General features: G+C 40.0%; 1 protein-coding gene across 2 annotated transcripts in view; it reads left to right on the top strand.

Moving 5' to 3' along the window:
* The window catches only part of EFNA5 (ephrin A5), a 278,103-nt gene that overhangs the window by 201,483 nt on the left and 51,781 nt on the right, over window positions 1-24,839 (top strand). For both annotated transcript variants that reach the window (XM_027822028.3, XM_007059571.4), the window contains exon 2: window positions 21,531-21,823. In XM_027822028.3, coding sequence (XP_027677829.1) covers window positions 21,531-21,823 — 293 coding nt within the window. The remainder of the gene's footprint in view (window positions 1-21,530; window positions 21,824-24,839) is intronic.

The following is a 24,839-nucleotide window of genomic DNA, read 5'->3' as shown; positions in this document are numbered from 1 at the left end:
GAAGTGTTCTACTGGTTTTTGAATGTTACAATTCTTGAGGTCTGATTTGTGTCCGTTTATTCTTTTATATAGAGACTGTCCAGTTTGACGAATGTACATGGCAGAGGGGCATTGCTGGAACATGATGGCATATATCACATTGGTAGATGTGCAGGTGAACGAGCCCCTGATGATGTGGTTAAATCCTATGATGGTGTCCCTTGAATAGATATGCGGACAGAGTTGGCAACAGGGTTTGTTGCAGGGATTGGTTCCTAGGTTAGTGTTTTTGTTGTGTGGTATGTAGTTGCTGGTGAGTATTTGCTTCAGGTTGGAGAGCTGTCTGTAAGCGAGGACTGGGCTGTCTCCCAAGGTCTGTGAGAGTGAGGGATCGTTCTTCAGGATAGGTTGTAGATCCTTGATGATGCGCTGGAGAGGTTTTAGTTGGAGGCTGTAGGTGATGGTTAGTGGCGTTCTGTTACTTTCTTTGTTGGGCCTGTCCTGTAGTAGGTGACTTTGGGTACCCTTCTGGCTCTGTCAATCTGTTTCTTCACTTCACCAGGTGGGTACTGTAGTTTTAAGAACACTTGATAGAGATCCTGTAGGTGTTTATCTCTGTCTGAAGGATTGGAGCAAATGCCAATATATTTGAGATGAGCTACTTCAAAACCCTTGATGACTCAGTGATACTTCTGTCTTCACTCACTTGCACCAGCTTACCTTTTTATAGCGCACAAAAGTTTAGGTAAAAAGTATGCTGGAGATTTTTGCAATATATAGTTTGTTTGTGACAACTGCTACTTAAGAGTCTCTGGTTGAGCTACTTGATAAAAACAATCTATTCAACAAATTTAGCTCTCTTATGTTCACAAATTGTGAATACATTATGGATTTTACAGATTTTTCCATTATTTAATGTTTTTCAATAAACTTATTTGAGCTACAAATTGTCAGTGAACTGTTCACACAAGTATCCAGTTAGGTATCCAGTATTTGGAATTTGCTACTGGAGCTGTTTGACTGGTCACCTAAGTCACACAGTATTCTGTTTGCTCAGTGAATAACCTAAGCTTTATAAACTCTTTCGGCCTGAAATGAATTTTATTTTGACATGAAAGCCATTTCACTTCCTGATTAAACAAACTCTGAAATGAGCCCAGAATTCTACAAATATTCATGTAAACAAACTTTGAATATTTGCAAATGGTGAATAATAAAAGGAGTATAAACAGGATGAATTGATATCCATTCTGGTATGTCAAACTGTTTGTAAACCAGTTTTAAACTATTCCACCAGCTCTGTTTAATTCAGTAAATCCCTTTATAAAGCCACTAGTTACAAGAGAAAACAGATGAACCACAAATAGATTTTTTTTTTTAAATGGGCATTAGCCCTGTAGCTAAGGCATGTGAAAGAAAACGAAGGAAGTGGCAGAGGATTGCACCAAGTAAGATGATCTGTAACATTTTTTTTTCCTTAGAGGCTGCAATGTTTGGGGTTTTTTTGGTATTATCCGTGTAAACGCCATTGCATATGTCTAACGTTAAAATTTGCACTAAAGTATGAATATGTTTTGAGCTTGTTCAGTAGTAGAAACTGTTCCAGTTACTACTGTATGTTGGAATTGCCTTCAGATTAAATACAACATATTTGCCAAACTTTCAGATTGTCCTATCCTTAGATGAAACAATTCGCTCTGTCAGTATGTTCACTTTTTCTCACTAGTAGGTGAATTGACTAAGCTAGTCAGGATGGTGGACTGATTCTGCATGTGTTCACTCACTTGTGTGCTTTTGTCTGATGTCAACAACAATAAACATTGCATACAGGCTGAAAAACAAGCAATTCAGTATTTGGCACCTGTGGAAATAAAGGGATAATGTGTTGAACTGTCACCTGAACTGTTAGGCCCCAATTCAGGAAAACATTTAGTGGTGTTGTAACCATATTGGTCCCAGGATATTAGACAGACCAGGTGGATGAGGTAATATAAATATGTATATACAAGAAACGCACAAATCACCACACTTAAGAGATCTAGTAACCATCCCAAATACGCCAAGAAATCCATTATCTACACCGAGGCACTCAGATACCACAGAATATGCTCCATAGTGAAGGTCTGGGATATCACCTTGACACGCTTAAAACTGCCTTCACCAAACCATGACAAGACACCAGAGAAGTAGATTGCATTGTGGAAGAGGCCACCGAAATACCCCTAGAGAACTTGCTTCAGTATGGGAGGTGGGGGAAGCCTCTGACTGCACACCCCTAATTGTTACCTATCATCCCACTCTGGAACCCATATGGGGTGTCAGTAAACCATTACAACCCATATTTGATGGGGATCACATCCTGAAAGAAATCTTTCCCAAACCTCCTTTTCTGGCCATTAAACAACACCCAACCTTGCCAAGGCAAGGCAAGGACCCCACAGATCAGGACACACCAAATCAAAGTGGCACCAGTCCCTGCCATAACAGATGCAAAACTTGCAGACATATCTCCACTGCTACAATGATCAATACCCTCCCATAATATGCATTTCAAGATCCATGGGTCCTACACATGCCTATCGCAACATGGCGTGTACATCATTCAGTCCCGGTCTACATTAGCAAATTAGGTCAGTATAACTGTCACTCAAGGGTGTGAAAAATCTACACCCCTCAGCAATGCAGTTAAATTGACCTAACCCCCAGTATAGATAGCGCTAGGTTGATGGGAGACTTTTCCTGTCAACTTAGCCACCACCTCTCAGGGAGGTGGAGTATCTAAGCCAATGGGAGAAGCCCTCCTGTTAGCGTAGGTAGTGTCTTTATTGAAGTGCTACAGCATCACAACTGTGCCATTGCAACATTTTAAGCGTAGATAAGCCCAAAGTGCACTAACTGCCTCAATAACAGCTATGTTGGTGAAACGAAATAATCACTATGCTCTCAAATGAACTCACGCAGAGACATGATAAAGACAAAAACACAATATCACCCGTGGGAGAACACTTTTCACAAAGTTATTACTCTGTCTGACCTCTCTGTCCTTGTCCTCAAAGGAAACTTGCACAACAGATTCAGAAGGTCTAACTCTGCTAGACACCAAAAATCATGGACTTAATAAAGACACTGGCTATATGGCTCATTACAACAGTCGTTAAGCCACTAACCCGCCTTTGTTCTACAGCTGTAGAGATGTTAACTGCCCACTTCACCTTGAATCATCTCTTGCAACATATGTTAACTCCTTGTCCTTGTCTGTTCCACCCTGTGACACTCTGAGTACCTTTCCCAGGCCTGAAGAAGAGCTCTGTGTAAGCTTAAACCAATAAAACATATTACCTTCCCTTTGCCCTTCTCTTCCCCCTCCCCCCCGCCCCGGTCTCTTTAAAAATGTACTTAAGTCCCATGCATATGGGCAGTCCTGCATAGGGCTACTTTCCAGAATTGGGGCCTTAATAGATAGATAGATAGCTTTAACCTTTAGCCCTTTTTAAAAACTGTGGTTAGTTGTAGCCTCCACAGCTTTGAACCAGTGTGTCAGGCTTTATTAGTTCTCATTATAATTTAAATAGAAACCTATTTCATTCCAGTATTAGCAAGATCATTCTTCTGTCTAGTGACAGTATCCTATAAATTGCTTCAAAGTACATCAGAATTTCAGTATTTGAACATGTTAAGATGTGAATAAGTGTGAAAATACCAGAACTAAAGAGCAAAAGGTGCTTATTAATAAATGAATAAATAGTTTGGAAACAGAAACAAAATAGCCAGTGGTATGGTGGTGGAACAACTCAGTTCCCATAGCTCAGTGAAAACAATACATTGCTCTAACTAATGGCAACAATTTTCCATATGACCGATTTGTCTGTGTTTCAGAATTACAAAGGTGTTTTTTTCGGATTTAGAAGAAACTGTTTTTCTGCTCTGAAATGGATCAGAAAATATAGATGCCCAGGAATAGTATAGAATGATGGGTTTCAGAGTAACAGCCGTGTTAGTCTGTATTCGCAAAATGAAAAGGAAGACTTGTGGCACCTTAGAGACTAACCAATTTATTTGAGCATGAGCTTTCGTGAGCTACAGCTCACTTCACGTATGCATCCGATGAAGTGAGCTGTAGCTCACGAAAGCTCATGCTCAAATAAATTGGTTAGTCTCTAAGGTGCCACAAGTCCTCCTTTTCATTTATAGAATGATGGAATCAAAATGCACAGGGTTGGGTTTTTTAAATAATTTTAACCAATGTTGTTCCCTTGACATAAAAACTAAGTCATATATAAAGTTCTTCTTAAATTTTCATCATAATAAACTCAAATTTACTGGTGAAATAATTAATCATTTAAAGTAAATTGCTTGCCTCACTGCTGGGACATGCAGGTATCTAGTGTACATAATAACAAAGAGGTTTTCAGTATATTTCCCTTTACAGAAGAAATGAAAAGTTAGGGAAATAAAGAAAATGACCTCCATCTGCCCAGCATACTGTCTGCAAATTTGGTGACGGCCAAAGCCTTAAATTACCATTTCCTTTTGGGAGCCTGGATGGCATAATTTCCTTCCTAAAGCCTTTGGAATAGGAGGAGATTTATCATTCAAAGGCGTGCTCTACAGACGTTTCTTGCTGTCATTGTTTTGTAGTGGGGAGCAGGTGTAAAACAGGTTTGATTTTGCGTGCTGCACCATAAAAATTCCCACAGCAGGTGTTATGGAGCATAGATAACTTCCCAAGAACCTTAGAAATTGAGACAATCTGCAGAATTGAGCATAAGAGGATTGTGCTATTAATCCAACATGTTTGACTATTGATTGTAAGGTATGCACATGTATGGGAGTTATATAAAGAGAACAACAGAATAATAATCTCCATTGCCCATGAAGTGCATTAACATTTTACAAATAAAGGTAAATTAAAGTACTCACTCTGTTTTTACTCAGTCCTTGCTCTGGCCAAACTCCCATTGTAGTCAGTGGTAGTTTGACTGAGTTTGGATCAGAGGATTTGATCAAAAATAAGGAAAACCTGGAATCCCCACTTTGCCTCAGCTCATTTCATGCAAATATGAAAACATCCTTGGAAAGACAGTGACTTCCATTTGGACCCAGTGCTCTAAAGTCTTCAATTAAATTGTGACGTATCTGGCTTAAAATGTTACAAAATGGGAAATTCAGAGATAATATGGCAAATCAAATCTAAATCTACTGCATATTCCTCCCGACAGTAAATAATTTTACATATTAGCTGTGCTGCAAAATCACATTATCTTGGGGCTAATTAGAGATCAAGTTTTATCCTTAATTCTGGGTAGGTTTTAATTAGTGATGGGGAAACCTTGGGAGGTTCAGAGGTTCCATTCAGGTGTTCATCAAACCTTTTGACCCAACACAACACTTGAGTGGAGACATCTAGTGAACTGATCTTTATTCCAAGCAGGTGTTATCTCCCTCCCTTGTGATTTCCCATCACACCCCCAAATCTTTCCTTTCTTATAACTGTCTTATCAAAAGTTACAGGTTCTTTCCTCTGTCCTTAGCCCCCTTGTCTTTGAAAACCCATGTAGCAGTAACATATCTGGCTATAGTTTAGTACTAATTTTTTTTAAAGGAGAAACCTTTCATGTATAAGTATAAATATCTATAAAATAGTGTAAACTTACTGATAGACAATCATGGCTCCAATCATTGGTAGATGTGCAGGTGAACGAGCCCCAATCATTGCAGCCAATAATAAATAAGTAATGTTTTTACAGAAAATACTGCCTCATAGGTGCATGATTGGGAGTGCTTTATTACTGTTACACTGACCGTAGAAATAAGGAAAACAATTTAATTTGTCTATAGTATTCTCTATTACTTATCCTAAACTGTAGTGTAGCATTCTCTGCTCTTAAAACAGTTGTGGTGTCCTGCCAATGAGGCGGCCGTGATTTAGCTGTGGGAGAAGTGATCTCTGTATAGAGCAGGCTGAAGATGAAAAATTGTGTACATACTTTGCTGAAGCCCTTTGGGATGAAAGTACTATGAAAAGATTGAGGGTGCATTTTAGTAGTTTTAACCATTTTGAAAGTTATGCTTTTGAAAGAGTCTTTCTTTCTCTCAAAATAAAATGGTCAGATTCTTACTCATGTTGAGTGGAAGTCATACATATAGAAAGGATACATTTGCGGGTTAAGTGCTATTGAATGTGAATAAGAGATGCAGAATCAAATAAACCCCATAATGGGAATATAATTAGAAACAGTAAAAATTTTCAAAATGGTAAAAGTTCTGTGTGTGCCCATTGTATAGAATTATATCATTTACTAGACCTCATTCAGTTAAAAATATTTGTAATTGTTGTCCAACAGACAAAATATTACAAAGATTACAATCTGCTTTATAGGGCTTGAAATATGTGTTAACTACTTATGATAAATAATCTCTCCCACCTTCTATTTAACTGTGACACTCTGAGTATGTTTCCGAGACCTGAAGAAGAGCTCTGTATAAGCTTGAAAGCTTGGTCCAATAAAAAATATTAGCTCACTCACCGTATCTCTCTAATATCCTGGGACCAACATGGCTACAACACTGCGTACAATATCTCAGCACATTTTCTTATGCCAGATACCAAAACACAGATTGTATTACAAACTAATTGCCATTTTAAAAAGCAAAGCAGAGCTATTTGAATCATTTTTGTAAGCATAAAACCCTCCCTTGAATCAGTATCTTTCTATTTTGTTTGAATTGGATAATTTACAGAGGCATATTTCTCTGGAAAAAATGTTTTAAGTGCATTTGTTCTGAGACTGTGTGTACCAACATTCAGTCTGATAGCAAATGTAATAGACTAGTTGTACTGTAAGTCTTTAGAAAAAATAACAGTATTAGAATAATATTTCTATCATTAATAATAGCTTTACTTGATGCTGTAATTTCTAATATAGAATTGTATTTTTTCTTTAAATTTCAGTGTGTGTGGAATGCCAAGGGTGTCTTTTAAAAAGACTCGAATATAGAAAGTTAAAAAGAGAGAAGTTTAAATTATTAAATGTCCCTCTGGAACCCTCTCTAAAATTGTTCTCTTGATGTCATTAAGGTCAATCTTTCTTTTTTTTTCTTACGATCTCATAGCTAAACATGGCTGAACTTTTTGTTACAAACAATTTATTCATTGATTGTGGCCCATTTTTCTGATATCAAATAGTCTGTGAATAGGTAATGACATTTTACGCATTTGTTAGTTATTCTTAACGGTTCAAATAGATTTGGCAAATGTATTTGAACTTGTGTTATTCGTGACTTGTTCATAGCAAGTACTTCTTTGAGTATTAGATATTAGGATTTCCCTGATTTAGTAGTTTGTTTCCTGTCACATTGTATAGCTTACATTCTCTGATTTGATCCTCTCACTTGTATAGATACTGATTCACAAAACCATCTGTATTCAGGACAGCATTTCATCATTTGCATTAACTTTAAGCACTTGTTAAAGCCCATTGAAAACTACTTGAAACAAGGTCATGCTACTATTCAGTTGTTGAGATCCTACAGGATATTTTGCAAATAATTGTGAGAGCTCTACCCATATTGTATTTTAAGACACATAGGTCTTGAAATAACTGTTTTTCCTTCACAGTAACAATATTTTAAGTATGTTACAAAAATTGTTTAGTCCCAGAAGTGAAAGTAGTGTACCCAAGACTAACAAAATACAAGGAAAGTGTCCATAACTGAGTTGTCTGGTGGCACCTTAAAGACTAACAGATTGATTTGGGCATAAGCTTTTGTGGGTAATGCATCTGAAGAAGTGGGCTTTTTTTACCCACAAAAGCTTATGCCCAAATCAATCTGTTAGTCTTTAAGGTGCCACCAGACTCCTTGTTGTTTTTGTGGATACAGACTAACACGGCTACCCCTCTGGTACTTCATCATTGAGTTGGAAATTAACAATATACTTAACTTACCTAGAAAAGGTGATATACGTATTCTGTATTTTTGCAGCACCCTCCCATAGGCTCTAAATGATAGACTAAGGAAGAGAGCTTATATTATACGTTGCTTTTTGGGTGTTCATGTTGCTGCTTGAATGGAACCAGGTTGGTTCATGGAACATTTGTGGTGTTAGGTGTTGCTATTAAAAAGTGGTTTTTCATCTTACTGCACTTGGTTACACCATTTAAGTGAAAAGTTGTGAAATTATGGCAGTACATAAGTTTGTTAAACATGAAAATAAGGGGATTTTTTGGTGAACAATGTATAACTTTTGTGTTTGCCGATAAGGAAATGAATAGTTAATGTGATCCAGCTAACTTTTAGCGATCCTAGTAGCTTTTTTAAAAAATTCTAAATTGATCGCTAAACACTGAAAATAAAAGTTTATTAATCACTTCAGAGATTAATTATAAGCAGATGTATAAACAGTTGGAACTTTTTATACCCCTGGTAACTATATTTGCTTAAATATAAATTCATTGTCATTTAGTGTCCAAGGCTTCAGCTGATACAAATCGACATAGCTATTTTCCCATAGAGTATTGAAGTCAATGGAGCTATGGCGATTTACACCAGCTGGCTCTAATTCTTTAGTCTGACTTTAATATATCAGTGGGAAAATTTGTTTGCAAAGATGACCTGCATTAGTGTCAGTGAACTGTTTATTCTGTACTCCTCAAGGTGGAAATTGACTCCACTTTATGTATATCAATCACATTGTAGGTCAACCCGCCTGTCGTGCAAGTGTTCTTTCTTTGGCTTTGAGTGTGAAAAACAAGACCTTTCGGCAAATGGGGCATTGTTCTCCATATCCATTAATAGACGTCAGTGCATGCCTCAGGCAGGATTAATCAATACCGATCATGGAATCACATTCTATCAAGCCTGATAGACTGCGCCTTCTAGGTTAGACACATGGTCAACACACGTTGTTATGTAGTGCAAATCTGGACTGTTTAACACTAACTTATAATTATTAGTGCCCTGTATTTGCCCAGTTTAATTTAAAACCCTCCTCAATTTTAACTTTGAATGGGGGAATTCTGCCCCCTAATCTCTGCTGATCCTAAAGCATGCATGTTAGTGTGCCTGAAATCTGAGATGCAGACCATGATGTTCATTTAAAAAAAAAATCTGCCAGTTAATAAACAAGTTTGTTGAGATGGCCTAGGCTAGGGCATGAATATTGATGTGGATCTTGTGTTTGCAGGTAAGTTTGTATTACACATACTATAAAAGGAAAACCTTGAGAGTTTCTGTGAATATCTGCAGGGGAGTGAGTGTGACTGAGGGGATATTGTGAGTGGTGAGTATTTTGAAGGCAATGTATAGAAATGGGTGGATGTTAATTATCAGCTTCACATTCCACCTCAGATAAATTGGAATAAATGTTGAGTGCCAGGCCACGAGTACCATTACTGGAGAGAACTAATATGAACAAAAGTAATTGGGAAATCCACATGAGCGCATGTCCACAAATCAACCTAGCAAAGAGGCTGGCATTGTCTCAGGCATTATGGTTCCACAATCTGGATAAAGAGTCTGTGTGGAAACCCAGACTGACTTGAGTGTCTTCTTGGGTGTGGTTCCCTGCAGTTTGTGTGACTCAGGTCATCAGCACTGAAGTTTAATGTGTAAGTCTAAGGGTATATCTACACTCTGAAATTAGGTTGATTTTATAGAACTCGATCTTTAAAAATCAGTTTTATACAGTCCATTGTGTATGTCCCCACTAAGCGCGTTAAGTCGGTGGAGTGGGTCCTCAATACTATGGCTAGCATCGACTCATGGAGCAGTGCGATGTGGGTAGCTATCCCACAGTTCCCGCAGTCTCCGCTGCCCATTGGAATTCTGGGTTAAGCTCCCAATGCCTGATGGAGCAAAAACATTGTCGCAGGTGGTTTGGGGTACATGTTGTCAGTCTCCCCTCCCTCCCTCCTTGAAAGCAACAGCAGACAATCGTTTTGCATCTTTTTTCCTGGGTTACCCATGCAGACGTCATAGCACGGCAAGCATAGAGCCCACTCAGCTCACCACTGCTGTCGTGAGCATTGTAAACACCTCGTGTGTTATCCTGCAGTATGTGCAGTACCTGGCTAAGAGACGCCAGCGTGAGGACGATTATGAGGAGAACATGGGCACACACGTTCCTGAAAGCACAGGCTGTGGCAACTGAGACATCATGGCAGCAGTGGGGCTGATTGATACAGTGGAACGCAAATTCTGGGCCCGGCAAACAAGCACAGACTGGTGGGACCGCATAGTGTTGCAGGTATGGGATGATTCACAGTGGCTGCGAAACTTTCACATGCATAAGGCCACTTTCCTTGAACTTTGTGAGTTGCTTTTCCCCACCCTGAAGCGCAGGAATACCAAGATGAGAGCTGCCCTGACAGTTGAGAAGCGAGTGGTGATAGCCCTGTGGAAGCTTGCAACGCCTGGCTGCTACCTGTCAGTTGGGAATCAATTTGGAATGGGCAAATCTACTGTGGGGACTGCTGTGATCCAAGTAGCCAATGCAATCACTGATGTTCTGTTATCAAGGGTAGTGACTCTGGGAAATGTGCAGGTCATACTGGATGGCTTTGCTGCAATGGGGTTCCCTAACTGTGGTGGGGCAATAGACGGAACACATATCCCTATCTTGGTACCAGACCACCTTGCCAACCAGTATGTAAACCACAAGGGGTACTTCTCAATGGTGCTGCAAGCACTGGTGGATCACAAGGGCCGTTTCACCGACATCAAGGTGGGATGACCAGGAAAGGTGCATGACGCTCGCATCTTTAGGAACTCTGGGCTGTTTGAGCAGCTGCAAGAAGGAACTTACTTCCCAAACCAGAAAATGACAATTGGGGATATTGAAATGCCAATAGTTATCCTTGGGGACCCAGCCTACCCCTTGCTTCCATGGCTCATGAAGCCGTACACAGGCAGCCTGGACAGTAGTAAGGAGCAGTTCAACTATAGGCTGAGCAAGTGCAGAATGGTGGTAGAATGTGCCTTTGGACGTTTAAAAGCTCGCTGGCGCTGTTTGCTGACTAGGTTAGACCTCCGCGCAACCAACATTTCCATTATTATTGCTGCTTGCTGTGTGCTCCATAATATCTGTGAGAGTAAGGGGGAAACATCTATGGTAGGGTGGGAGGTTGAGGCAAATTGTCTGGTGGCCGATTTTGAGCAGCCAGACACCAGGGCAATTATAAGAGCACAGGGAGGTGCGCTGCATATCAGAGAGGCCTTGAAAACCAGTTTCATGACTGGCCAGGCTTCGGTGTGACAGTTGTGTGTGTTTCTCCTTGCTGCAAACCCACCCCCTTTGTTGATTTTAATTCCCTGTAAGCCATCCACCCACCCCCTTCGATCACAGCTGGCAAAGGAAATAAAGTAACTATTGTTTTGAAACCGTGCATTCTTTCTTTGTTAATTTAAAAAAATTGAGATAAGTGACAAGGTAGCCTGGGTGGAGTGGGGGAGGAGGGAAGGACAAGGCCACATTGCTTATTGTAGCCACACTACAAATCAAAACTGTTTGAATGACAGCCTTCTGTTGCTTGGGCCATCCTCTGAAGTGGAGTGGCTGGGTGCCCGGAGCCTCCTCTCACCTCTCCTCCCTCCCCCACCGCGTTCATGGGCGTCTGGGTGAGGAGAGTATGGAAGCTGGGGGGGGAGGCCAGGCAGTTTACACAATGGATGCAACGGGTGTCTGTGCTCTTGCTGGCTTTCCTACAGCTCCACCAGATGCCTCGTCATGTCCATTTGCTCCCACATTAGCCTCAGCATCGCCTCCTGCCTCTGCTCATCGCAGTCACTTAATGCTTTCCTGGCCTCTGCCACTGAACGCCTCCATGCATTAAGCTGTGCCCTATCAGTGCAGGAGGACTGCATGAGCTCGGAAGACATGTCATCGCAAGTGCATTTTTTTCACCTTCTAATCTGCAATAACCTCAGGGATGGAGATGACAGGGAGAGCATAGAAACATTTGCAGCTGCTGGGGGATAAAAAGGGAGCGTAAAATTTAAGATGATACATTTCTGAGAACAAAAGGGAGACTCTTTCACAGCGAATCAAGCAATTCACACTAGACAGCACATGTGCTTTAGGTACAAGGTCGCATTTTGCCTTTTATATTGTGCGCCTGCCGGTATGGTGACACATGACACATGGCTGGGCAACAGAATTAAGTTTCCAGGCAGCCATGGTAAGCCAAAGGGTATGCGGGGTTGGCTTCTTACGCCTTCATAACATGTGGGAATGGTTTCAAACCGCAGCACCCTCCTTTCCCATAGCAAGCAATGCCAGTTGGGTTTCACATTTAAAAGGGCTGCGGTTTTTGTGTGGATGTGCAGCACACACCTCCCTCCACCCCACCGCGTGGCTATTCTCTGGGATGGTCCCTTCCCCCTTCCCCCCACTGCGTGGCTATTCTCCCTTTTAGCCAAGCACAAACAGCCAAGCATGAATGGGGTCCTTTTGCTGTTCCCTTACAAAAATTCCCCTATTTCAACCAGGTGACCATGAATGATATCACTGTCCTAAGGCTAACACAGAAAGATCTAGACACAATGTTGCTTGAATGCGACCAAAACCCAGGACCATTTGCTGCCATGTTTTGTGCTGCAATGATTCCAGACTACTTGCTACTGGCTTGGCGTGGTAAAGTGTCCTACCGTGCAGGACAAAATAAGGCAGCCCTCCACAGAAACCTTTTGCAAAGGCTTTCAGAGTACCTCCAGGAGAGCTTCATGGAGATGTCCCTAGAGGATTCCTGCTCCATCCTCAGACATGTTAACAGACTTTTCCAGTAGCTATACTGGCTGTGAATGCATCCCAATTCTTCAGGGCAAATCAAACATTAAACACTATTGCTTTTAAACCCTGTACTATAGTTACAAATGTGCCCTACCAGAGGTGCCTTCTCCGTCTTCAGGGTTGGGGATCCCGCCTTGGGAAGGTATTGGCTCCAGGGTGATGAAAAGGTCCTGGCTGCCAGGGAGAACGCTTGCCTGCTGCGCATTCTCCTCCTCCTCCTCATCCACAAAATCAGACAGTGGTGGGGTAGTGGAAGGGTCCCCCCATAAAATGGCATGCAGCTGATCATAGAGGCGGCATGTATGGGGCTCTGACCTGAAGTGACCGTTTGCCTCCTTTGTCTTTTGGTAGGCTTGCCTCAGCTCCTTAACTTTCATGCGGCACTGCTGTGTGTCCATGTTGTAGCCTCTCTCCACCATGCCCTGTGCGATTTTGGCATATATATTAGCATTTCTTCTTTTTGATCGGACTTCGGCTGCACACATTCTTCTCCCCATACAGCAGTCAGATCCAGTGACTCCCTTTTGCTCCATGCTAGAGCTCATTTGTGATTCTGGGGGGGACTGCATGGTCACCTGTGCTGCTGAGCTCGCCACGCTGACCAAACAGGAAATGAAATTCAAAATTTCCCGGGGCTTTTCCTGTGTACCTGGCTAGTGCATCGGAGTTCAAAGTGCTGTCCAGAGCAGTCACATTGGAGCACTCTGGGATAGCTCCCAGAGGCCAATACTGTCAAATTGTGTCCGCACTACCCAAATTCGACCCAGCAAGGTTGATTTTAGCAGTACTCCCAGACCAAAGTCAATCTGAAGAGCCCTTTAGGTCGATGGAAGGGGGTTGGTTGTGTGGACGCATTCATTTTAAAATCGACCTAATGTGGCTAAATTCAACCTAACCCCGTAGTGTAGAACAGGGCTAAGTAACGCCTTTGACAGAATAATAACTCCTCTACCCTTCCTTCCTCCTTCCCCCTCTATCTGGCTCAGTAAGTTAAATGCCCACAGCAATGAAAAAATCAATAAACAGGTAGAGGCTGCAGCTTCAGGGATTAAAGCTATCAGAACTGGGAGAAGTTGAGGGCGGGAGTCCGACCTCTTTGGGATCCATTCTGACATTCCGCACGGCATGAGGGTGTCCCTTTTCACTCTCCTACTTTATCGTCCTTGTGTCTTGGCATGACTGTGTCACTGAAGCCCCACAGACCAGACAGGTGCTTCGCTTCACAGGCTGTAACAGAACAAAAATTCTTAGAGATGAAAAGGAGGGCATGTGTGTTTACTTTGAACCGAAGTTCTTTTTCAAATGCAGACTTTGAGAGAGGACAGTGTTGTTAAAAGGAATGAAAAATGTCCACATCATCAATAGGCAGTTTGGAAAGGCTGTGAAGTTAAGTGGGTAAAGGTGTTGCAGGACTTGAGCATCCCTAGAGCACTCAGATTTATAGATGGGAAATAAATGTTGATTTTTGTTTCCCCTTCCCTCTTATGTTTTCTCAGGAAAGAGCAATTAGTTTCTATTTTTTATGATTGCATTATCATTGCATATATATCTTTCTGCAGAGCTGGCTATAAAAAAACAATATAGGACCCAGCTGTACAAATAAACATAGTTATGAGTGTGAGGAGGCTATATTAATAGTAAATGGAGCAGACACATTTTTGCATAGTTAATAAACAGCTTTTAAAAAGAAGTCCTCCATATTTTTAAGTCCGGTGCCATTGGTAGTTGCTTTAATGTAGCCATAGTTTCATATGCAGCACTGAGACTGGGAAAGTTTTTTGAGGGCTTAGTGCTTTTAATGGAATTTGCATAGAATGTGCTATCTGAAGACAGTATACTTATACACAAGAGGAAACAAAATAGGATATATTACTTTTCTGCTCAAATCCACCCCTTTCTCTTTTATTTAGTGGTGTCTCTGATGTAATGCCATCAATACAAACCTCGTCCTGCTGACTATAGTTTTCTCAGTGTGGAGGGTCAGTTTCAACCCTCAGGACTGCTCAGTTCTAAATGTGTTCCTTTGATTAAAAACCAAAGGTCAAGTTAGCTTTGCTCTCCTCTTTCTTCCCACTCCCCCTCTCTTTAAATAAGTTGTCTGTCAGTTTTAGCATGTAGCATAATGTTCCATATATGTTGGCAGTTTATCAGAAGGGTAAACTTGCTGTTTAACAAAAAAATAAAATGTCTACAATGAACAGAGCAATTGATAACCAGGGGGAAAAGGATGAATTCCAAAGGGAAGGCAAACTATATAAACTGGCCCTGTGCTCTTGAAGTCCAGCTTAATGCTATTCCGTTCTGTACCATGCCACTGTGCTGTCTCGTCTTTGATTCTCTCCTCTTTCCCCCATTCCAAGGAGTATGTCATATTTTGCTGCCAGTGCGGGAAGGCAGCAGGAATATGAGGTGAAGTTAGGTCCCTAGTACATTTGTACAAAGTGAAAAGGCAGGAAGACTGTATCAGTTTTACTGCGAAGGCGATAGGTTGTTGCAGTCTGTTGTAAAACAGTAATTTGAAGTCTGATGAACTCTCAAATGCAGGGACTGGATTCTGCTCAGCTGCGTAATTGTGATGGAAATGGGCCAATGAAAGCAGAGGCTTGGGCACAATCTTTTGGGTGCCTATCTTCTCACAGAAGCCTGACAATTGCGGAGCAGCTTTAGCTGAATGCCTGTGACCATGTCTTATTTTGATCAGCTGCATCATAGCAAAGACATGTAATTATCATAATCTAACAATTAGTCTGACATCCTTTCCCAGTGTTTAATTACCCCCGATAAATGATAATTTAATAGAGGACTTAATGACAAGAGAATAACTTGCACTTTGCTTCATGTACGTAAGTTGCCTCTTTGTCTAGGCATGTTTTTGTGGCACTGCTTGAAGAACAGTCTTGATGGTCATTTCCCTTGTTTGTTCTGTCAGTCATTATTTTGTCTCATAATATTCTTTTCTCATAAAATTTGAACTTCTCCTAACTTGTGAAATTGTAATGTATAGGATCAAAAGATGATGGTAAAATCTTCTTTATTACTTTCATTTTTGTTTGTTTGCTTGCTTTCTGAGGTTGGGAATACACTTTTAGATGCCCTAAAATGTCACTTATTTCATTATACACACTTTTCTTAGCATCTGGAAAATGCTGAATATTCTTCTGGTTTGAATGGAGCTGAAATTAAAAAAGCTCTTTGATTACTTCATTGTTTGTGCATCAGAATTAGTGATGATGTCAGCACAGCTATATGAACAGAGTTTATTAAATGTTGTGACAAAGCCAGTAAAGGCAGCAGAAAAGCATTAATGGGTGCCACAAAAATAGTAGCTCTAAAATAAATTCACAGCAATAAAATTATGTACTTAACCCCTGAGGTTATTAGCAAGCATGAAACCTTCCCCATCACATTATAGAAATTTTAATCAAATATGGGTCTTGGGGGGACTGTTTTAAAAGAACAAAGAATAAATAGACATAGGTTTTCCTGTTATGAGTTACCATGCTCCCATCAGGATTCAATGGAAGTAGGAGTTTAATTTTGGATGTTAAAAGGCTTTGAATAAATCTGTTTCTTATGAGTTGATTAAGCCACTGATAATGTGTTGATTGTGTCATTATAAGTAACACAGCACACCTGTAAAGGGGATCAGTGCTGCTTAGGATAGATACATACATCAAATACATCTGAAGGGACATCAAAACGTTGTCATAGTAGACATCAGTATCTCTTCAAAAAGGATTTAATTTTGCCTGAGATTGTACTGTATTATTTCATGCAGAAATACTCAAATGTACATTCAACTCTCAAAACAAAAACCTTCTACTGTTCTGTTTCTGACAAAGCCCAGCTAATTCATTCGTTTCATCTTTCTTTCTTTTCCGCTTTCCTGTTAAATTTATGTTAAGAATTTGTTGGTTCATTGAGCCTGATTCACTGTTGCCCTGCACTTTGTATCATTAGTAACACGAGGACAAATGGGTGTTTAATCTTCTGATTTGGTAACATCCGCTTTGCATAGGTAACAAAGAATCAGGGCCACCATCTGCAATTGACTACTTCTGGGGCTATAATCAAGACTAGAATTTCAACATTCATGGTTACAGCACTTACTTGAACTAAATTCCTGTTAAAATTAAAGACCTTTCATCCATTTGAGAGAACAAACTCTGAGTAAGGGAAGGAATGATACTACAGAAGGAAGTGTTTCCTGTGCACTCAGTTTGAAATAGAGGAGCTGCTAGTAGAATATGTACTTAAGAAAGGATATGACTTCTATAATTTGTATGGGAGAAGCAACAAGGAGAAGCTAGTGCAGTTTTTTATTCATCTATATGATAATGGGCAATTAATGTCAGTTGCGCTATGTTTTAAACCAGGTTTTTATATTGTTTATTTAAAGAAGGAAAGAAAGAAAAGAAAGTGAAGTAGAGCAGCATGCAAAATATTATTTCAGTCTAAATATCTAGTTAAATAAATCATTTCTTATTTCAGTAGCCAACAAAGTTATTAAATTCAAGATGAGGCTTGCATATGCTTCAGAATTTATAATTGTGAAAAAATGCATGTGCACAGACTGTGTGCTTGAATTTGCATTAATGGATAAGCAGAGCACCAGAATTAGGTTCAAAAGATTTTTGTCATCATGATGTTTCTGTCATTTAAATTGTCATGCAGCTTTTTCACCATGTTCTGAATTCCTAGTGTTGAGAATTAAAAAAACAAAAACAGGAGGCATCTGAGAAATTAAGTATCCTTATGTCTGTTGTTTCTCCCAACTATTCTATAGTGGTATCAGTGTAAGTTTTGTGTAATGATCTGGTATGTGTAGGTTATGGAGAAATTTTGGATTAGAAGGTACTTAGCTATCTGTTTTTGTGTCTCTAATGCCTCTTCCACTTTACAACCTATTAGCCAGCTCAGTAGTATGTAAGTTTCTGTGGCACTGAATGAATGTTATGTGACAGAAAATAAAGGTTAATTGTTTGAAGGATAGACATGTTTTGCTGTGTGTAAGAGAAAGCATAAAAAGAAAATTGGCATTATTGACAAAAGGAATATTTGCAGAACCCTCCTGGCTGCAGGGTCCACCTGCTCCCCCCCCCCCTCCCCCCCCCCCCCCCCCCCCCCCCGCTGGCTGCTTTCTCCTTAATCTAGCTCCAGATCCTGTCTTGGGTCTGTGACCATGAACCCCTCCCCTACGACCTCTAATTGGGTATGACGGTCCACGTGAGTGGATCCCAATGCAGGATCAGGGCTGACATAAGGAAAAGTAAAAGAGCATCTCTGGTGGTGGGAGAGACAGTAGGAGAGCATAAGGTTTACATTCTCAGCTGAAAGGAACAACAGAAGTGGGGGAGGAGGAAGATGCTTGTTATGACATAAACACAGGCTGCTGTTTTTCTCATCCTTTCTCAAAACATATTTGTAAACTAATTCCACTTCCTTTCTCTGTGTTGCCGCGTTCTACAAGCAGTTGGCTAACAGGAGCTGATATATGCTCTTATTTAAAACCAAAGCTTTGTCTCACTCTAATATTTGGTTTTACACTAATAATATTAGGTTTGCAGCTGGTAAATGTCAAATATATTCCCTTTGGATTCAGTTTAGGGTGCTTTAGGGGCAGTTTCATCTTCTAGTTTTTCACTAGTTACTAATCAGCACACTTAACTTTTTAATACAAGAAGTGTCCTGTCTCTTTTCGTTTTCCCTTTCTAAGCATAATATGGCAATTGAAGAAGGGAGAATGTAGTCTTAATATACACTGGTAGGCATGTTGGAAATTATGTAACTTCTTTGGTAAAAATAAAATAAGTTTTGAAAATCTAGTGAGCCTCTGTTCTATTTAGCTTGGACTCACATTAACTTGGTTACTGGATCCCTCAGAACATTACAGGAGAGGGAATAAATGTCCTGTCTGCTTCCTTCCTCTCTAATATCCATTCTGTCTCCTTTCAGTATTGCTGTTACTATATTTATGGAGTTGCTTGATAAAATATCTGGTATGTGTTTTCCCTGAAGCAGGTTCACTGCTGTGCCAGCAATATCAGCTAAAGACCAATTTACATCACTTTAAATATGCACCATCTTCTTCCTTTTTCAGACATTTAAATGTGAATGCTTTTTGGTGATAGAAAACGATTATGGAATGAAAGTATAGACACTGTAGGGAAAAGTGATTAAAAAAAATACCAAGAGGAAAAAAATGACTTAGCTGTGCACTTCAGCTGCAAAATCTGCTTTGCAGTTAGTGTTTCCTTCAAGGCTTTGTGTTTCCAGCTGTCCATATTAGTGACATGGGAGTAAACTGAAGAGCTTGAAGAAGACCATAAGGTCCATGACTTGTAGAGGCAGAAGGAAGTTCAGCCAGTTCTTAATTTGTGCCGGGCCTGAGCCTGGACTCCTCTAGGCTTGGCAGTTAATGGCCCTGGCACCTCTGGGCTCCTGGCTGGCAGCCGCTGCTCTCTAGCCACCCAGCTCTGAAGGCAGCACTGGAATACACTATACCATGCCACCCTTCTGCAGTGCTGCTGGTGGCTGCGCTGCCTTCTGAGCTGGATACCCAACCAGCAGCCACTGCTCTTTGGCCACCCAGCTTGAGCCCCAGCACCTCTTTCATTACAAATTAAGCACTGAGGTCATCTCTGTTAAAAAGTAATGGTCGAGGAGAAAAGTTAGGTCATGGATTTATTTATTTATTTGTTTGTTTTTGTTCAAAGAAATAAAATGGAAGGACACCACTAGAAAGGGATTAGACAATTTCAACATTTATAATATTAGGTGGAGCAGCTCTTTCATTCCCAGTAGAGATGAAGTTTAGATCACAGATTTTTTATTAGTCTATCTCTTTATTTATATGATACCCATTACCATAGCCTTGGTTCTTAAGCACAATAGCTCCCATCCCTAAACGATAATTGTCCCTCTCTATTTGGGAGAGGTCTAGTACCAAGGAACCTGGTGAATAACAGTGCAGGAAAGTTTGCAGTGTCTGCATGTGTATCCCACACACCTTCTGGGTGTGGTGGTCTGTCCCATCTGGTGGCACTGAGACCACTTAAGGAGAGAGATAAAGGAGTCTGCTCTACAGCTTAGCTAACAGCCAGTTGGCTTTTAGCTCATGCAACAGAGTCTCATGCATTAAGCTCCAGAGTTCCCTGGTTCGATCCCACCCACTGACAACTGGGGTCTGTTGACGTTACACATGCACAGTAATTAAAGCCAGGTAGGGCACATACTCACTCTTCTTTACTAATTAAAAAATGGAATTTTAGAAAAATATAAATAAGGAGATTGTTGGGAAAATTGGGTTTCTGTATACACACAAGATATCCCTGTTTGTAACCTCTAGGATACAACTAATAATTTAAATAAATGAGTTTTTGTCTGAAATGACAGTAGTTCAAAAAGGCTTTTCCGTATTACAGGAAGAAACCATGGGGCTGTGCGTTGGCAAGAATTCTACAGCTATATCAGGCTTTTTCCTTTAAAAATCTGTTATTGAAGCACAATTATTGTAGGGATATAAAAATGTATAGTTTGCTCTGAATATTTCCTTGGAGGACCAGCAGATCATTGCTTTTCTCTGAAATTAGGTAGAAGGACCCAGGTGGCAGATTTCAAGCCCGTCAGGTATTTAAAATATGCCCTTCAGCTGAAAAGAAGTATTATAGTTAAACCTGTCATTATCCCTTTATCATTCTGTGGTGCACTTGACAACTGTAGCAGTCAAAGAAAGAAGCCACAAGTAGTGATGAGCAGTCAGCCTGAAGTGGAATGGGTCAATGTTTGGTTGCACGAGTTGCCCTAGGGGAAGTTCACATCCATTGACAGACTTACAGATGTTGGTTTATGGAATCTTTAAATGTATCAGGGTGGGCTCACGTGAAGGTGTTGAATTCCTTCTCATAGTTTCTTCTACAAATCATGCCAGGCATTAGAAAGTCAAAGTTAGTGACACTTGCTAAACCTCCTCCTTTCAATGTCTAAAGAATCTTCAGTAATAATAATAATATAAAGGAGTGCATCTGGGCCACTGCCTTACACTACATTTCTCATCTGGCTCTCATTCAGAACTGTCAGGTTAGGAGGAGTGCTGATAATTCATATCCCAGTATCCTTTTATCTGAATGTAGCAGTATCTTCTCTGTGTACTTTGGCAGTGGAGTTGCACTGCTTTTCAAATACCTTTAAAAAGCAATCCAGGCTTTTCTTCCATCTTGACAAAGTGTTGCCAGTAACGAAGAAAAAAGTAAATGTAGTTGTGCTGCTGTAGTCAATTTAAGAATTTTTAGACCAATCAGCTTGCAGCACGTAAGTGATTACTGCTGGATTGGTGATTTTGTGCGTGTCTGTGTTGATGTGTACAGCGAGATTGATTTGGTGAACCTAGTGCATTTTCTCTTTCTTTTCCTCTTTTTGCTTAATTTTAAATTAAAAAAAAAACAAACCACTGTTCAGAAAACCACAGGAGAAAATACACTTTAACTTAGTGTACATTAGCAAGAAGATAATTCTACATGCCGAAGGAATGAAAGTGTGAATGATCATGGTACTGCATAAGCAGGTGCTACTCTGCTGATGTCAACAGAGTAGCATCCATTTACACCAGAAGTGAATTTGGCCAGGATTATTTTGAAAAGTGAATGATGTGGCTGAAGTGAAATGAAGTGGAAGTAATGACATTATCATTCTCGAAAGAGAAAAACTGTAGCTAAGTATCCTGAATTAACTCTATCTTTTGTCTTCGTGTTTCGTTTAATTTTAGATTCCAGAGGGGTGACTACCACATTGATGTCTGCATCAATGATTATTTGGATGTGTTCTGCCCTCACTATGAGGATTCGGTGCCAGAAGAGAAGACTGAACGCTACGTTCTTTACATGGTGAACTTCGATGGCTACAGCTCCTGCGATCACACCTCCAAAGGATTCAAGAGGTGGGAATGTAATCGGCCTCATTCCCCGAATGGACCATTGAAGTTCTCAGAAAAATTCCAGCTCTTCACTCCCTTCTCACTAGGATTTGAGTTCAGGCCAGGCCGGGAATATTTCTACATCTGTGAGTATCTAGAAATTTGTCATTGTTGCATAGCAGCTGTAAGAAACCAGGCTAACTTTTTCACCTATGTTTTATGGAGCTGCAAAAGACCAGCCTATGTGGGCGGCAGATGTCTCTTAGTAAATGCAGACTTCAGGATCCGCAGATTCATTAGCTGGGAATCTAAAGTAAAAATGAGATTAAAAGCAGTTTCTTTTCCCCACATGAAATAGCATGTCAGCCTGTTCAATGAACCTTTGCTGATGTTTAAAGCTAGAGATACTACTGTAGTTTTTCAAACATTCTAAAAATTCTCGGGGGAAAATAATTAACTTTGTATACATAAGTCCCTAACTGTTCTTATTTGTGTGGCTGAAATACCCCTGCCATCACCATCATCGTCGTCATCATCAGAGGGGAAATGCTGTATACCCTGAAGATGCTATAGCTGCACATGCCAATGGTCCAACATTGTTTGAAGTAATAATGTCTCAGGGTGAATACTTCTTGCACCAAGCCAAAGAGAACTTTATTCAGAGCAGCTGTTTCTTTAAGTGTGGGGGATGTGGAATGCGGTGGAAGCAGGTTCCAAGTAAATTAGCATGAATGAATGCATCAGTAAAAAGTGATGGTGAATGCTGTGTGCTGCAAGCTATGTTCCAAGGAGACCTGTACCAATTTAGCCAAGAGAGAGATGAGGAAGTGGGGACAGAAACCTAGAGGAGAGGCAGGATAACTGCTGGGGATAAAGGAGTAAAAATATCAGGAGGCTAAAACTGGAAAGTTGAGCTAACTGGAATTTCATGATCTCATGGCCAGTCTGGATAGCTGTCACTCCTTCAGTTATCTTGTTTGGGTGATACTCCACCAAAGATCTCATTTCATCCATTTGTTATGTACCTGAAGTCTCCTGTTTCCTAACAAGCTTCCAGTATTACAACTGCAATATTTTCCCATGCTTTCAGTGTCAGACAAGGGAATTAAAAGCTTTAAACAGTGCTGAAGTTCTCAATAAATATTGCCTTCATGTCTGTAGATGGCCTTTCTACTGTGAAACAGTCATTCCACCTCATTTCAGCAGAGAAACTGAATACATAGCATTCCTATTTTTCAGCCTCATTTCTTTAGCATTTTCCCTTTTAAACCTACAGGGAAGTGTACTCCTAGTGAATTGTTTTCAACTTCCTTTCCTCCCCATCAAATAAAGTTTTATAATAAGAGGAATTTCAGCATCATAAGAATACTACCTTTTTCTCTCTCTCGTGCTGCAGTGCAATAAAAAAAAAAAAGAACTGTAAAAGTTTTATCATTTCAGTACTGGTTCCCTGAGATAGTCATGAGAAAACATGTAAAAGCCTGATGCCATTTCACATCTTGTAAGTGAATAAAAAAGGGAACCATAGCTATGTGGAGAGTGTTGTAGAAAAAATAATGCACATTGTATTGAAAACATGAAAACTGCCCATTAACGTCCGAAGCAGTTTTCTGTCACTAAATATTACAAAATCAGGCCCCGTGTAAGCATCAGGTTTGTCTTTTGGGTGAATTTTTTCCTTCTTAAAAATCCTGCTGAGAAAACAAGCAGGGATATTTAAGATGAGGAATGAATTTTAATTTGCATCATGTGATTGCTTTGCAATAAAATGCTGTATAACTCCCATACCACACACACTGTTCAAACCTCCTTATTTGCTTTCTAGACTAACAAACGGTAATAAAAGTGAAAACCAAACAAGGATGTAGAGAAATCTCAACTTGGTCTAACTAGTTAATAGCCTGATTATCAGAAATACAAAATCCACTGAGCTTTATAAACAAGACATTATTATTCAAATGCACCCACTGTGCTTATGACTGGTTTTCCTCATTTGTGGTTAAACTCAATATTTCACTAAAAATCATTGTGTCTTCTATAACATTCATTTAACAAAGTCATTTAACTGTCAAGGGTTCCCATCAAAGTAATTGTTCTAAAGAGCTTTAAAATATCAGGAGTTTTATGCTGTTCGACTGAGTTTAGCTGGAATTACTTTTTTTTTAATGAAAGATAAGAGCACAAAATTAGCAGCTAAGAGATGTCCATTTACCAGTAGTATATTGGCCTGGTATTCAGTTAAATTAGATTTTCAGCCATGTTTCAGAGACACAAAAGCATTCTCTCTCCTTTGGTATAGTTGGAATATTTCTTCCTCTTCATTCTTTCACTCATTGTGGGCAGTAGCACAGAGTAGCTAATACAGTGATCCCAGAGAAGCATTATATACTGTGGTAACAATTAAACGTGAAGATTCTCAAGGGAAGGTTGTCCATCATGATGTTTTTTTTTCTTCAAATATGTGCTGAATGAACAAGATGGTAAAACAGTTCCTTGTTCCTTCCTTGAAGTTATCAGCATGCCCTCCATTGCAGGCCGCAGAAACAAGCATTGCTACCTTACTGTCTGAATGGTTAATATGCTCATTGCTCAGCAGGGAGATGTTTCATCTACTCATCAGATCCAAAAATTTTGACATTTTTAAACATGTTATCCAAGGACAGAAGGCTAGTAGCTTTCAGGTTGGTGTATTCTGGGAAACAGGATTCAAATTGTCCAGTGACTAGATAGCCTGGAAAGTAAGAGGAAATTGAGCTATTGCCTGGGTTGGTGTAGTGTTAGGCTAGATTTCACACTCCTTGGTATTTATTTGCAAAAGTTTTTAAATAAGAGCCATTATCAATCTTCCTGCCATATGCTTTAAGGACAATTTTTGTCCCTCCTACTTCCACCAGTCTCAGGAAATGTAATAACCATAAACCAATCATTTTCTTTCTACCTGAACTATCCTTTTTATGAAATATCGCTTCCCTTTATTGCTCCATGTTCTCATTGGCATTTGGCACACAACATGTATCAGTGGAATGGAGTCAGATCTCCTTGTTCTTTATTTCCCTCATCTAGAAATCTTAAATTATTACATGTTTTGTATCAGATCATCTCTATTTGCACTTGAGAGGTGACTTCAATAATATAAACCTGCATATCAGCAAAATACCAGTT

The sequence above is a fragment of the Chelonia mydas genome, chromosome 5 (assembly GCF_015237465.2).
Source record: "Chelonia mydas isolate rCheMyd1 chromosome 5, rCheMyd1.pri.v2, whole genome shotgun sequence".
In the NCBI taxonomy this organism is placed as follows: Eukaryota; Metazoa; Chordata; order Testudines; family Cheloniidae; genus Chelonia; species Chelonia mydas.
The sequence above is the reverse complement of the archived record's forward strand: the minus strand, read 5'-3'. Positions and strand labels throughout refer to the sequence as shown.